Source organism: Mandrillus leucophaeus, unplaced genomic scaffold (genome assembly GCF_000951045.1).
Source record: "Mandrillus leucophaeus isolate KB7577 unplaced genomic scaffold, Mleu.le_1.0 Scaffold960, whole genome shotgun sequence".
NCBI lineage: Eukaryota > Metazoa > Chordata > Mammalia > Primates > Cercopithecidae > Mandrillus > Mandrillus leucophaeus.
The window spans coordinates 1,413,038-1,428,618 of NW_012110475.1; the positions used below are offsets into that span (position 1 = coordinate 1,413,038).

Sequence of the window (15,581 nt, forward strand, 5' to 3'; positions counted from 1 at the left end):
GATAGATTTTAGATAGATAAGTAGATGATAGATGATGGCTGGATGGACAGATGATGGATGGATGGATGATGGATGGATAGATGGATGGATGGATGGATGGTAGGTAGATAAATGGTAGATAACATTAGTAATTGCAGTTTTTACCATTAAAATAATGATCGATTAACAGATAATAGATGGATGGATGGATGGATGGATGGATGGGTGGATGGATAGATGAATAATAGATAATAGATGGATAGATCGATAGATGATAGATAATAGATGATGGATGAATGAACAGATGGATAGATGATTGGATAGATTGATGGTAGATGATAGATAAAGGAATGGATGCATGGATAAATAGATAGATGACAGATGATAGATACATGGATGGATGGATAGACAGACAGATAGATAGACAGACAGACAGACAGATAGATAGATAGATAGATAGATAGATAGATAGATAGATAGCTGCATAATATGCCACCCAGGGACAATGGAGGCCTTGTTGCTTTTCCTTTGTTATTTTAGCTGAACTGCAGATTTCGGATTATTTTCTCAATATAGATTTTCACCCTAGAAAAGGGGGTAAAACAAAACTCAAATGAGTGTCTCAGAGATTGTGGTTACCTGGGTTCTGGATAATCAGTCTTTTCTTATCAGTGGTTCAAGAGCCACCATTGAAAGCGAGGCAGCCTCCGCTCCTCCCGCGGTGGCCGGGGCCGCAGGGGCGCCTGGGCTCAGGCTTGCCTCTGCAGCGCGGCTCTTATTCCCTGTCTTAGGTATGCAGGGAGTTCCAGCGAGGAAACTGTGCCCGGGGAGAGACCGACTGCCGCTTTGCACACCCCGCAGACAGCACCATGATCGACACAAGTGACAACACCGTAACCGTTTGTATGGATTACATAAAGGGGCGTTGCATGAGGGAGAAATGCAAATATTTTCACCCTCCTGCACACTTGCAGGCCAAAATCAAAGCTGCGCAGCACCAAGCCAACCAAGCTGCGGTGGCCGCCCAGGCAGCCGCGGCCGCGGCCACAGTCATGGTAAGTGCGGCCGCCCGCCGCCCCTGCACCCTGGCGCCTCTGCGGAGGCCGCTCCGGGCTGGGACTTGGATGTTCTTCCCAACACTCGGGAAACATGGAAGGCTGCTATTCCTGCTGCTCCGCTGCCTAAGTTTTGCTGTTGTTTTCCCCCTTTTTGTTTTGTTTTGTTTTCCCCTCCTGCCCTTCTTCAGCACAATAAGTAAATCCCTCAGGTGCAGGGAAAGTCCTGGGGTCCCTGAGCCCCGTTCCCCACTCCCAGGGCAGCGGAGATTGAGTGTGCTCACTTAGGGTCTTCTTAAGAGAGGCTCAGGGCCTTGTAATGAACATGAAGGGCACCGCTTCAGAGAGAGGAAAGAAAGGCGCATTTCTGCACCTGAGCACCAGGAGGCAACCAGCTCCTTGGAGCAGCCGCGGAGGACAGCTGTGGCCTAAGAGAAGCCCAGCGAGTGATCTGGCTTTTCGCTACTCCCATTCTCTCCTCTTCTTGCACTTATCACAAGGGCAGTGCTGGTCACATTCTCTACCGCAGTGAGATTTTATGCAGAATAGCAATGAATGAAACAGATGAAAGTGGAGCCATCCTGGCTGATGCAGGAAAAAAAAAAAAAAAAAAAAAAAAGACCTGTGACCTAGGCTTGCTTCCCTGAGTCACCTACTGTCATTAGAGACCAGAAGTATATCATTATCATGGCCTGGGAGGCTGCTCAGAATCTCAGGGAGCCTAACTGTCCCTTAGAGACCAGATGCACCATTATTAGGATCACCCAGAAGCCTGTGGAGCCTCCAGAATCCTCAGCCTCGCCCCAGACCTCAGGGAATCAGAATTTAAATTGTAAAACATCCCCCAGGTGTTTCGTATGCACATTAACATTTGAGAAGCACCTGCCTAGACACTGCTTATCAAACTTGGCTACATTTTGGAACAACCTGAAGGGTCTGACCTGACATCTGTCCCTTTCCCTGAAGTTTCTTATTTTCTTATTTAGTTGGTCTGGTGTGGCCTGAGCAGTGAAATTTTTTTTTTTTTTTTTTAAAGACAGGGTCTCTGTCATCCAGGCTGGAGTGCAGTGGAATAATCAGGGGTCACTGTAGCTTTAAACTCCTGGGCTCAAGTGATGCTTCCACCTCAGCCTCCTGAGTAGCTGGGTCCAGGCCCACCTAAGTTCTAAATTTTTTTGTAGAGACAGGGTCTTGCCATGTTGTCCAGGCTAGTCTCAAACTCCTGGGATCAAGCAATTCTCACATCTTTACCTCCCAACGTGTTGAGATTACAGGTGCGAGCTTCCACACCTGGTGACAGTGGCATTTTTTAAAAGCTCCCAGGTGATTCCAATGCACCACAAAGTTTGAGAACCTCTGCATCAGGTTGCAGAAGTTTCTAATTAATTTGTTTTCACGTGAGTTCTCTGGCTTATCAGAAGTCTGTGTTAATATGTGATAGGCACTATGCATTCATTCTTTCAAAAAATTTAATGAGACCATGCATCTGGCACTTGCTGGGTAGAATAAATAAATCAGGCAGGTTTCCTTGCCCTCAAGGAGTTTGGAGTTAGTAACTGAGAGCAATAAAATGCTCCTCAATGACATGATAGAAATGCTTAATCGGGTCCAGAAGGCATGAAGGACTCAGTGGTCAGTCCTCCCTCAAGGAGAGCTATGACTGCAGAGATGAAAAGTACAGTTTGAAAACACCTTGTTCTAGCTAGCAACCACCACCTCATACACTGATTACTGATTAAAATGGAAGGGTAGCTGTCACACAAACAAGTTCACCATTACTCAACATTGTTTGCACAAATGTTTATTAAGGCACGGACCTGCAATCAGTGATAGGGATACAGCAAGAAAGGCAACGTCTGCCCTGAAGTAATCACTGGGTGTGGAGCATGTGGTTATAGAGACCTTTCCAATCTGAGCTGCTTATTTCCATGCACCTTGAGCACAGGGCGCTTCATCTAAATCACTGTTTTTGTTTTTGTTTAATCTCTGAGTCCTTTTCTTGTCCATTTAGTGTCCTTTCCTCTTGTCCTTCTCATGCTTATGTTATTGGACATAATGCTGATTTTTCTGAGTGTGAATTCCTATATATGTGGAGATGTATGTATCTACACAAGAGGGTCAATAAAAAATAGAGAAATTCTCCCCTTTTTTGTTCTAGTAAAAGAGTAGTTTCCAAAACTCATTTTAATTGGGAATGGGAAGGAGGGGAGTAAACTGATCACTTAAGGCTGATAAAAAAGGAATTCTTTTAGAGCACAAATGAGGCCCCTGACACATTTTGCCAATGTGGAATCCATTCTACTATCCACCTAGTGAGGATCTCAGCCCATAAGAAGTAAGATTTTTTTCATTGTAATCATTATTTTAGGCCAGCTCCAACTTATCATAATTGGTGTGTTGATTAATAGGCACTAAGAACATATTTTTTCATACAATTTGTTTATTTGTTTGTTTTTTGAGACAGAGTCTTGCTCTGTCACCCAGGCTGGAGTGCGGTGGCACGATCTTGGCTCACTGGACTCTACTTCCCAGGTTCAAGAGATTCTTAGGCACCAGCCTCCCGAGTAGCTGGGACCACAGGTGCATGCCACCATGCCTAGCTAATTTTCGTATTTTCAGTAGAGATGGGCTCAGGAATGCCTGGGTTCAGAAACTTCAGACCCACCAGGTCACTCTCTTCTTTCCCTTGCCTGCTTCTCTTACTATAGCCACACCATTCTCTAAGGTCAGCTTCTCTACAGGACCTGGGATCAAGGCTTTGGACATCTATAGGGATGCATTCTTACATCTTTTGACAAGGGAGAGAATGGTGTCTTTTATACCAGCTCAAATTAGATATTGGAGCGGGGGAAGAAGTTAAACGTCATTTTGGTGGCTGTCCCTGTGGTCAGTGACAGGATGCTGTGATTGACTCAGCCTGGGTCCCAGTGGCTATCCTTGGTCACTGAGGTATGGAATGAGGCGCTGATAATATGAAAATATTAGTCCTTCAAGTAAAAGTATATCACAAAGATATTGTGGGTTTGGTTCCAGACCACTGCAATGAAGCGAGTATCACAATAGAACAAATCACATGAATGTTTTGGTTTCCCAGTGCGTATAAAAGTTATGTTTACACTATACTGTGGTCTATTAAATGTGCAAGAACATTATGTCTAAAGAATATATACACACCTTAATTTTAAAATATTGCTTAAAAAATGCTAACCAACAATCTGAGGTTTTAGTGAGTCGTATCTTTTTGCTGGTAGAAGATGTTGCCTTGATGTTGCCTTGATGTTGATGGCTGCTGACTGATCAGGGTGGTGATTGGTGAAAGTTGTGATGACTGTAGTAATTTCTTAAAAATAAGACAACAATGAACTTTCCCACATTGATTGACTCTTCCTTTTATGAAAGATTTCTCTGTAACATGCAATGTTATTTGATAGCATTTTGCCCAGAGTAGAACTTCTTTCAAAATTGGAGTCAATCCTCTAAAACCCTGCTGCTACTTTGTCAACTAAGTTTATATACTTTGCTAAATCCTTTGGTGTCATTTCAACAATGTTCACAGCATCTTAGCCAAGAGTAGAACCCATCTCAAGAAACTACTTTCTTTGCTGCTCCATGAAGCAACTCCTCAGCCATTAAAGTTTTATCATGAAATTGTAGCAATTCACTCACATCTTCAGGCTCTACTTCTATTAAGAATTCTAGTTCTCTTGCTATTTCCATTATATCTGCAGTTACTTTCTCCATTTAAGTCTTGAACCCCTCAAAGTCTTCCACGAGGATTGGAATTAACTTCTTTCAAACTCCTGTTCATGTTGATATTTTGATCTTCCATGAATCATGAATATTCTTAATGGCATCTAGAATGGTGAATCCTTTACAGGTTTTCAGTTTACTTTGCCCAGATCCATCAGAGAAATCACTATCTATTGCAGCTACGGTCTTACAAAATTTATTTCTTAATTAATAAGACTTGACAGTTGAAATAACTCCTTGATCCATGGGCTGCAGAATAGCTGTTGTGTTAGCAGGCATGAAAACAATATTAATCTCCTTGTACATCTCCACCAGACTCCTTGGGTGATGAGGTACATTGTCAATGAACAGTAATAATTTTGAAACAAATCTTTTTTTTTCTGAGCAGTAGGTCTCAACTGTGGGCTTAAAACATTCAGTAAACCATGTTGTCAATACATATACTGTCATCCAGGCTTTGTTGTTTCATTTCTAGAGCATAGGCAGAGTAGATTTAGCATAATTCATAAAGGTCCTAGAATTTTCAGAATGGTAAATGAGCATTCAACTTAAATTCACCAGCTGCATTAGCTTCTAGCAAGAGTTGGCTGCTGTATTTTGAAGGTTTGAAGCCAGTCTTGACTACTCTGTAGCTCTGAAAGTCCTAGTTGACATCTTCCAATATCTGGCTTTTTTGTCTACATTGACATCTGTTCTTTAGTGTGGCCACCTTCATCAGTGATCTTAGCTAGATTTTCTGAATAACTTGCTGCAGCTTCTCCATCAGCCCTTGCTGCTCACCATGCACTTTTATGTTATAGAGACGGCTTGTTTGCTTCAACCTCGTGAACCAATCTCTGCTAGCTTCCAACTGTTCTTTTGTATCTTCCTCTCTCCTTTCAGCCTTCATAGAATTGAGGAGAGTCAGGACCTTGCTCTAAGTTAGGTTTTCAGCCAGCATAGTGGCTCCTGCCTGTAATCCCAGCACTTTGTGGGGCAGAGGTGGGTGGATCACTGGAAGCCAGGAGTTTGAGACCAGCCTGGCCAACATAGTGAAACCCCATCTCTACTAAAAATACAAAAATTAGCTGGGCATGGTGGCACACGGCTATCATTCTAGCTACTCGAAGAGCTGAGGCATAAGAATCGCTTGAACCTTTAAAGGCAGAGGTTGCAGCGAACTGAGATCGTGCCACTGCACTCCAGCCTGGGTGACAGAGTGAGACTCTGCCTCAAGAAAATAAATAAATAAATAAATAAATAAATAAATAAATAAATAAATAAGGCATTGGTTTAAGGGAATGCTATGGCTGGTTAGATCTGTCCAGCCCACTAAAATTTTTTCCACATCGGCAATAAGGCTATTTTGCTCTCTTATCATTTCTATGTTCACTGGAGTAGCACTTTTAATTTCCTTCAAGAACTTTCCCGTTGCAGTCACAACATGGATAACCTTGGCACAAGAAGTGTAGCTTTTAGCATATCTTGGCTTTTGATATGCCTTCCTCACTAAGCTTAATCATTTCTAGCTCCAATATGGAGTATGTATTTTAAGTAATAATGTGTGTCTCTTTCTTTCACTTGAACACTTAGAGGCCATTTAAAGTTATTAATTGGCCTAATTTCAATATAATTTTGTCTCAGAGAATAGGGAGGCCTGAGGAAGGAGAGAGAGGGGTGATAGCCAGTGAGTGGGGCAGTCAAACCATGCATGACATTTATCGATTAAGTTCGCGGCATGGTTCATGGTGCCCCAAAACAATTAAAATAGTAACATCAAACATCACTGATCACAAATCATCATAAGAGATATAATAACATTAAATTTTAAGATATTGTGAGAATTACCAAAATGTGACAAAGACACAAAGTTATCACATGCTGTTGGAAAAATGACACTGATAGACTTAACATAGGGTTGCCACAAACCTTCAATTTTAAAAAACTGAAGTATCTGCGAAGTACCATATAACAAAGTGCAATAAAACAACCTATGCCTGTACTTATTAACACAACATATGAAGGTACTAATAATGACCTTAGGGCTGAGCCCTGATTTCATCTGCCTGTTTTCTCAATGGACCATTTCTAACATCTGCAACCAATATATACTTCAGTCATTAAAGGAACAATGCACCTAGTATATGTCAGTGGTAGATGACCTGGGCTGATGGGGATAAGAAGGAAAATGGCCATTTACACAAACAGGTCATTTCCCTGCTACATTTCTTCAAGTCAAAGCTGTACTCTTCTGTGTACCCTTGTACACATTTTCACATTACATTCATGGTTACATTCCTCAAGCTGCATAAAGATTATTGCAGTGGATGCCAACAGTGTTAGTTACCATAGTTTCTTGGATTGTTACACCGTGCCCAAATTTGGAGTTCTGATAAGTCAGAGGATCTTGCAGCATCGTCAAAGACAACCCAAAGGAATGTAGTTTCAGAACAAAAGCCAGGTTCTTGCTGACAATGACATGAAAATTACTGAATCTGTCATGTGTTTTTAGTTGAAGTGAGACACTCATTTGAAACCAGCCTAGGTGCTGTTGGATAAAGTCAAAGTGTTGCTACTCTAATGGCAAAATTACTCAGTTCATGGAAGAAAAACTATTATTTTATTTCCTTATTTAAAAGGACAAACAGGAGTGATGAATGCAGTTAGAAGATACTAATATTCCATTCACCTGACTTCCATATATAAACCCCAAGCATTTCCAGGGTACAATTTTTATTATTGTCTGGAGATTTTCCACTTATTTTAATTAGATGCTTAAAAAGAATGGAAAGTTTTGACTCCAGAATAAAAGACATTTATTTCCTTTAGAGTCTTATTCTTTTAAATACTTCTTAAAACATAACCATCACAATCACCAGAATTTTTTAAACATGAGAATAAGCCAGACAGAACTTTTCTTCGGTAGTGTTAACACAAAAGGTGTCTGATCTTCATACAAGCAATCTTTGTTCACATACACCAAAATGGAGTGACACAAGGAAAGAACCATTTTGCAAAAGGAAACAGGACAAGCGGCCATCAGCTAGATATGTTTTGATTGTTGAGGAAAGTCTGTACAGGAACTTTGATTGGCATCCTACTTGTCTACCTTCTTTCCTACTTTAAAGTGACAGCTCTGATCATTGTTGTCAGTGTTTTCTGACCCCTCAGATTTGGTCTTTGCCTATCATGCCTGATGTGGGCAGTTGGTTCGATTACCTTGACTTGCAGGTGGATTGGTCCTCAATTCAAAAAAATAAAAGCCTAACTGCCCATAGGACCTCCTCTGACTCATCACCCATGCTCACCAAACTGGAGAGGCCCAGAGAAGCAAAGGCTCAGAATGTTGGTGATGCCAGCCAGATGGATTCCAAGTGGCTGATACATAGTGAGGACTCAATTAACTGTCTTGGTGCTTAAGGAGGATCTTAGGATACACTGGGCTTGGTGATCTATGAGATCTGTTCTAAGCCTGAAGATCTTTCAATGTAGGTAAACATATGCCAGCAGTCAAAATCACTGAAAACTGAGCATCTGTATATGAAAATGGTACATTATAACATGATTATTCATCCACATGGATTTTTAAAATACATTCTCCACATACCTGCTTCACCGTGTGAGATGAACAGCATGTTAATATGCACACCCCACCCTCCAAGACCTCAGTGTTTACTTAAAAAGGAGAGATCTGCCTCTAATAAAGAAAACTCACGCCATGGAGTGATAGAAAGAGATACATGTCACTGTCCTGCTCACTCTAGTGTTCTCAGTTTTTTTACATTCCTAGATTATTCTAAATTCTATGGAAATTAAGTTTCATCACACTAAGACCAGAAGAAGAACATTAACCTTCCAGGTGACAATCCTAAAGGGAAATGTTTATTATTTTTCATTGTACTTGGAGACTTCATTAAATGGTTCCTTGTTAAGTCAAATTTTTGTTCATGAATATCAGCCTTTGGAGACACAATCGCTCTTCTAGTTAACATGTTGGAAAAGATCAACCCATTAGTGGATTCATTCTGTAAATACTTAGGATTGCAAATGGGAAGGGAAAAATTGAGTCCAGAAAGTTAAGGCCAAAATGATTTTGAGTTTAATGATCCAGTTCACGTTCTCAATGTGTTCCATGAGAATAGGCTTTGTAACCTTCTTCAGCTGACGCAAATTAACTGAAGCTCGAAAAACAAAACAAAAGAAAACCCTGCACTGCTTAACAATGCAAAGCTGTGCAAGGATGGAAGATTTGAAACAAAAATGGCATTATGGAAGTTACATGATGTCAAAGTTACATGCAAGGGAAGAATATCCAGTACACAGAAGTTTTGTCAGCTCATTGTTTTTAATGTTCACAATTGTACTTTCACAACATTGATTTCATGTTATTCGATGACCCTGATCAAAACTACCTTCCAAAACATTTTCTTCTCCATTGGCCATTCTAAATCTCTTCTCTGCCTGTAGTTCTTTCTACTTTATTTCTAGTCTCTTCCCCTCCACAGCTCTCCCCTTATCCCCTATTATCTCCATACTTTTTATCCTGAATTATAAAACAACAATAAACATCCTTTATCCAGGAAAATGTCATTAACTGTTTCCCATTTTAAAGGTTTAGTACTATCTCATGTCAAATGACAAAGTTCTATTTCAAAACTTTGGAATATAATATTTGTATTTATTAGACAAACCTTAGGGATTTACCTATTGTGCTAAACATAGAAAAGGGTATTTCATTTTTTATTTGCATTGGAGCAATTCCTTTGAATTATTTATTTGCATAGAATTCCATCATAGAATTTTTAATTTTTTTTTTTTACAACAATTAACAAAGAATAGGAAAATTTTTCATCGTGGTCTAAATCAATCCATATTTGTTTTTATTTCAGTTGTTTAAATGAAGCTGTCTTCCCAAAATTATGGTTCTAAGTTAAAGATATTATTTTACTTCTAATCTTTCAAGCAGTTCTTTGCCATTATTTTTAGCTGTTTGCTATTTTTAGCTATTGTATGTGTTCTTTCCAAGAGTTCCACTTTTCATTAATGGGGTTGCTCACTGACTGTAGCTAAAAGTACAAATAGAATTACTAAATAGAAATTATTTTGATACCGGGGGACACTAAATACCTTTTAAAGGGTATTTTCTTAGTATAATCCGGTAAGTTGTTTGAGATAAATGAAATGAACATTTCAAATGTAGTAGAAAACAGAATGGATGATAAGTTGGTTGTTAGAAACAGGATGATGGAATAAAAGTGGGGAATTCTGGAAACTCACTATTTAAATTCAAGCCACTAAATTTGGAACTTTAGTCCACATGACAAGACTCACACTAGCAGAGTGAAGACAAGAATTGAGACAATTATCCACATGATTCAGACAAAAAATAAAGATCCAAACCCAACAGTTTCGCCTAAATAATCTTGTGTTTGAATATTTTTTTGCCTGAATTTTTTGTCTCAGTTTGCCACTTCATTTTGTTAGGCTAGCTATGAATTTTAGATTATTTTTATGAAAAATTTCAACTTGGGTCTTATCCTTACTCGATGGATTCATTGTTTCATATTTGAAAACTAACTTATCAGAAGTTCTTCGATCCTATGGCCCTTACAAATTTTGCATTTTTTTCTGAAGCAATATAAAAAATGCTTATGGTGTGTATGCAAGCTGCTGTTTTAATTAACTTTCCTGAATTTCAAACATCTATATTTTACTCTCTTATATGCTTTTAACTAAGGTATAGTAGATGCATTTTTGCTTCAATACTAATTTAAGGTGTAATATTCATTTCTTTAGAGAACATTTTTGTTGTTGTGCATGCCTAGTGTTTTGTACGTTGTATATTGCATTCAGAATATTTTTTTCCTTCTCACCTATCCACAATGCAATGCCGTTCCCATGATGCACCTCTGCTTGCTGTTTACCTGTATGTTAATTCGCTTGAATCCCATTGGCCCACTGCCATCATGTGCTCGCTGCCTGTTATTAAAAGACTCAGTCGACTGCCAAAGCAATGAAGCGACCTCTCGAAGCAACTGTAGACCTGGTACTTTGACCTTTCACCTTTCGCTTTGCATGTAGCTTTTCAGAGAACCATCTGAGATTTGTATTACTTGTAAAATATTGGTTGCAAACAATCATTATTATTAATTTATGGAAAAAATCCAATAAGGTGTTTAGCCATCTCATTCTCATACGTAATCTGTGAAATAAATTAATCCTAACAAATTTTAATACCTTTTCCAAAAGAGTGAAGCAAATTTAAATTATTTGACTCAGAAAATGTTCATTATAATTCTTATTAACCTTTAAATTCAAGAAATTGCCATTTAGTTAAATAAAAGAATAGGTATTAATAATAACACCAATGCTTCCTCCCCCTTAGAATAGTTTAACTCATTTTAAAAGCTGAAGCCATTTTTTTGTTGTTGTTGTTGCTTGATAGTTTTTCTTTTCCTTAGTTGAGATGCTACCGTTTTGGGTTACAGAAATCATGCTTTCGCTCTCAATAACAAATTCTCACTCATTCGACATTGCCGCTGTTTAAATTAAGGTGCATGGCAGAGGCATCTCCTTAGCTGTCATTTTTAAAAAGAATGTTGCAATTGATGATCTCTATGAACACGGAAGTTGTGTTTGCTTTAAGTTAGACATATCTTATCGAATTCTTCATTTCTAGGCCTTTCCCCCTGGTGCTCTTCATCCTTTACCAAAGAGACAAGCACTTGAAAAAAGCAATGGTACCAGTGCGGTCTTTAACCCCAGCGTCTTGCACTACCAGCAGGCTCTCACCAGCGCACAGTTGCAGCAACACGCCGCGTTCATTCCAACAGGTATGTGCTCTTACTGCCCTATGTCCTGTGCCCTTCTGGTCATGTGCTTTCTTCTCATTTCTATAAGCTGTTTGGTGGCATCTAGTTTGCTTTTGAAGGTATAATACAGTTTGAAATTCATCGTTGTCCTAGCTATCTAAATGTATTTACCTTACTTTGAATGATAGCTAAAGACTGTTAGGATTCTAAAGCCAAATATTTGATAGATTGAAAAGACAGATTTAACCCATGAGAAACAGAGAGCAGTTAGGGCTTTTGGTTTCTCGTATTCACACAAGCCGTGTCAAATTGTTTATGTAAATAAGACCTTTTATGTGTGACAGTTGAAATTTGTTGTTAACTCTGAATGACCTAAAAAATAGCAATTCCAGTAAATACTAACCATTTTTTTCTATTGCTATTCAGAGCACTAAAACAATGAGACTATTCAAATTAAAGCAATTCTCTACTCATATTTTTATATCCATTCTATCTCTTTCTCCATCCTTCTCAACTTTCACCAAGTTCACAAGTATATAGAGCTCTTATCCTCAGTGTCTAAGCCAATGCCTGATACTATTACGTACCATGTGCATTAACTATGATTCCACTAAAAGATCCATTGTAATAGTCATAGAATCTTAGAGTTTAAAGGACTCTTAGTGATCTCCTCATCCAGATGATTGTTTTACAGATGAGAAAACTGAGGCCCCCTAAATGAGAAGTGACTTTCCAAGGTGCCACAACTAATGAGAAAAAGAACTGAGTTTCCCTGTGACCAACTCCATTTACATCACATTCTACCACCCAGACCTGCCTCTATATACACATACCACAGAGTTCTCCTGAAAAAAGAAAAGAGCAGATAAAAGTGAATTTTTGAATAAGTGACCCCAAAAAGTCAGATAAAAGTAAAAAAACAAAAGTATAAAGCATGTCATCCCTCCCCTATTTGCACCGACATCTCTAACCACAGATACACACACGCACACCATATGCAAAGATAGTCACTGTAATTGACTTCGGTTTTCACCTTATAGTCAATGTTAGAAGCAGGGGATAATGTAAGCCCTGGTGGGAAGACCATCCATTGAGTTCTTTGTGAGTCAAAATTCTTCAGCCCACAACAGTGAAATGAAGGTAAATATAAATGAATAACAATTCTAACAAAAAGAGTTTTTTGATTCAAATCCATAAGTTTGAACTTTTCCAGCTTATTATCCATTTCCTTAAATCCCATAGCTTATCAGAGTTAACATCAGAGGGAGGTAAAATATTTCTGTGATATTCTTTGTATGAAATCTACACTTTGAAATGGATTAGTAACCTGTGAACAATACATATTTTAGTTAAGATATAAATTATGTGAGCAAAGTGGTTTTTCAGTGTTTACTTTTCTTATTTTAGTTTTGAACCTATCTTAAAATCACAGACTTGTAGAAGAAATCTCTAATGCAGTATTTATTAGGGGTTCACTCTTGCCCTATTACAGCTTTAATTAGTGACATTCCAGTGCTGTTACAGCATAGCAGTGTTTTAACATGTAATCTACTTGAGATAACACATTTGTAAAATAATTACTAGAAGGTAAACTTACGTTAATGTCCTGTGTGGTTTCTACAAAGTGTCTCATTATAGACCTCTTGGCCACTAGATATTTTATGATAAAAAAAAAAAAAAAATTAAGGAAGAATATACCGAGGGGAAAAATGTAAAAGGAGAAGCCTGTTTTTGAAGAATGGATGTTACTGCCATTACCATGTCCTGGGAATACCTATGGAGCTCTGGTGCTAAGCCTGCCAAAAGACCCGGCAGCCCTCCAGCACATGTTTAATTCTCCAACCCAATAATGACTGATTTGTTAAATCACTGAAAGAATCATCACTTTAAAATATTTCACCTGGAAGCCTTTTAAACATTTCCAAAGCAAGGATAAACAACATCCCTTATGCAATGACCTGATTTTTGTTGATGAAATGTATTGCATGAAGGACCCATGCGGCTGCATTGGCTGCTGTGGTTGTGTACTTCCGCCCTCTGGTGGATTCTTTAGGAACAGCTTAAGTGTGTCTGGCAACCCTCAATACAGTGGGCTTTGGAAGCCAAAAAGTGGGTCCTAGCACACCAATACAGTGACTAGAAGGGTTTCCATTTCTTACAAGACATGAATATCAGAGTGAACAAACATGTGGATCTAGTGTTCTGAAATGGTATTTCAACTGCTAAGAATTTTCACATTTCTCTTAAATGAGGAAAGAGAAAATAATTTCATTAAAAGGAAATTAAAATAATCTTTAACCCACTTAAACCCGTACCAGGAATTTTATTGTTCATTATAGCTCAAGGTTTTGCTTCTGATTTTCTTTCTTATAAGCCACATTTTCAACTTTATTTCTAAAATGATAAAGATGATAATCACTCATTGTTCATCATTGTTGATTTGAAACCTCTGCAAATCAAGTGAAGATGTTCAAAAATAATTCTTACAACTTGGTACATAGAGGACCCACTACTTTTAAATGAACAGATTTTGATTTTTCTATAAATGTTTTACATAAACATAAATATAAAACAAAAAAGCATTTTGTGTTTTCCTGAAGGTTGCCCTTGATCAAAAACCATTCATAGTTAAAGCTTTTGATATGATACTAAAATTCTCCCATTGACACAATGTGAATTTGGATTTTGGGAATTCTGCCTCCAGTTTGCAAAGATATTAATATAAAATGTTATGCAAAATATGAGAGTCTTCTCCCAAACCATGCTAAGATCATTATTGCCCTAGTTGATGCCCTAGTACATTTGCCGCGGGTGGAAGTTTTCTTTTTCTTTTTTTTTCTTTTTTGATTGGGATTATTTTAACCAAGTAGTTAGACTTTTTCTTTTCTATGTTAGGAAAGTGGCAAAACCACACACACTTACAAAAATAGCAGCATAATAATTCTTGGCATTTCTCTGACAGGTTTATTCTAAGTTACTGTAAGTGTTCTTATAGACATTATCTCATTATTCTTCAAGATGTTGCAGTTCTGTTAGTGGCAGGCATGGTTATTTGCATTTTGCAGATGGAAAAACTGAGGCTGTGTCTACACTGCAAAGTGGAATACACAATTAACGGAACTACCCAGATAATTCTGGCTCACAGATATGACAGCTGAAATATTTGTGCAACTGAAGCAGAAAACATTTGAGAAGTCTTTGTTCATAGAATTGGTGCCTTAGTGAAATGCTTCAACTGATCAGAACAAAGGCAACCCACAGAATCCTTCCTTGATTTATTTCATTACATTGAAAGTACAGAATAAGTAGAACAGGGGACAGTGTCCAGATATGGCCTAATGATGAGAAATGTGTAAATGTTACATCAGATTGTCACATGACTTGGTGAAAGATTGATCAGTGTTTAGTGGCATCTATATCTGCATAAGCACAACAAAATTTATTCCATTCAATTCAGCAAACATACCTTGAACCCGTAGTATGTTCTGGGTTCCAGAGCCAGTAATGAGAATACAAAAGAGTTCATAATGAGGTGAAAACCAAATATTATGCAGAGGATGAAACAGTACCTGAGGGTCTGGGCAAAGCTATTCAAGAGTGAAGGAGAGGGGACAATGAATTACGCCTCCAGCATGTGCACCAGGTGGTGGTTACGAAGGATATGGAGAAAGAAGACTTTCCGAAGTAGGAGAAGTTTGCCTAGGAGTTTGAAAGAGAAGCAAGATTTTATCAGAAGGGGAAAAGCATCCCAGTTGGGACGTGGGAAGAGTGTACTTGAAGAATAGAAAATTGTCCATCATAACTATAACATAAAGTATATACAGGGTGTATGCAGAGAGTAGAGGATGGGAGTGTTATAGAAAGGCAGAGATGTGGCATTGAGTAAGGGAGCCACACATGCATAAGCTATGCATTTCCAATATTCACAGCATTATTAGGCCACTTAGAGAGAGAGAGGCTCATGGAATTAATTTGGTTAAGGATTTCAGCCACATCCAGGACTGAA

The 15,581-nt window shown here is 38.5% G+C and overlaps 1 protein-coding gene across 3 annotated transcripts in view; it reads left to right on the forward strand.

The window, feature by feature from the left end:
* Positions 1 to 15,581, forward strand: part of MBNL2 (muscleblind-like splicing regulator 2) — a 174,235-nt gene that overhangs the window by 126,007 nt on the left and 32,647 nt on the right. For all 3 annotated transcript variants that reach the window (XM_011970662.1, XM_011970661.1, XM_011970663.1), the window contains exons 5-6: positions 771 to 1,034; positions 11,443 to 11,596. In XM_011970662.1, the coding sequence (XP_011826052.1) occupies positions 771 to 1,034; positions 11,443 to 11,596 (418 nt within the window). The remainder of the gene's footprint in view (positions 1 to 770; positions 1,035 to 11,442; positions 11,597 to 15,581) is intronic.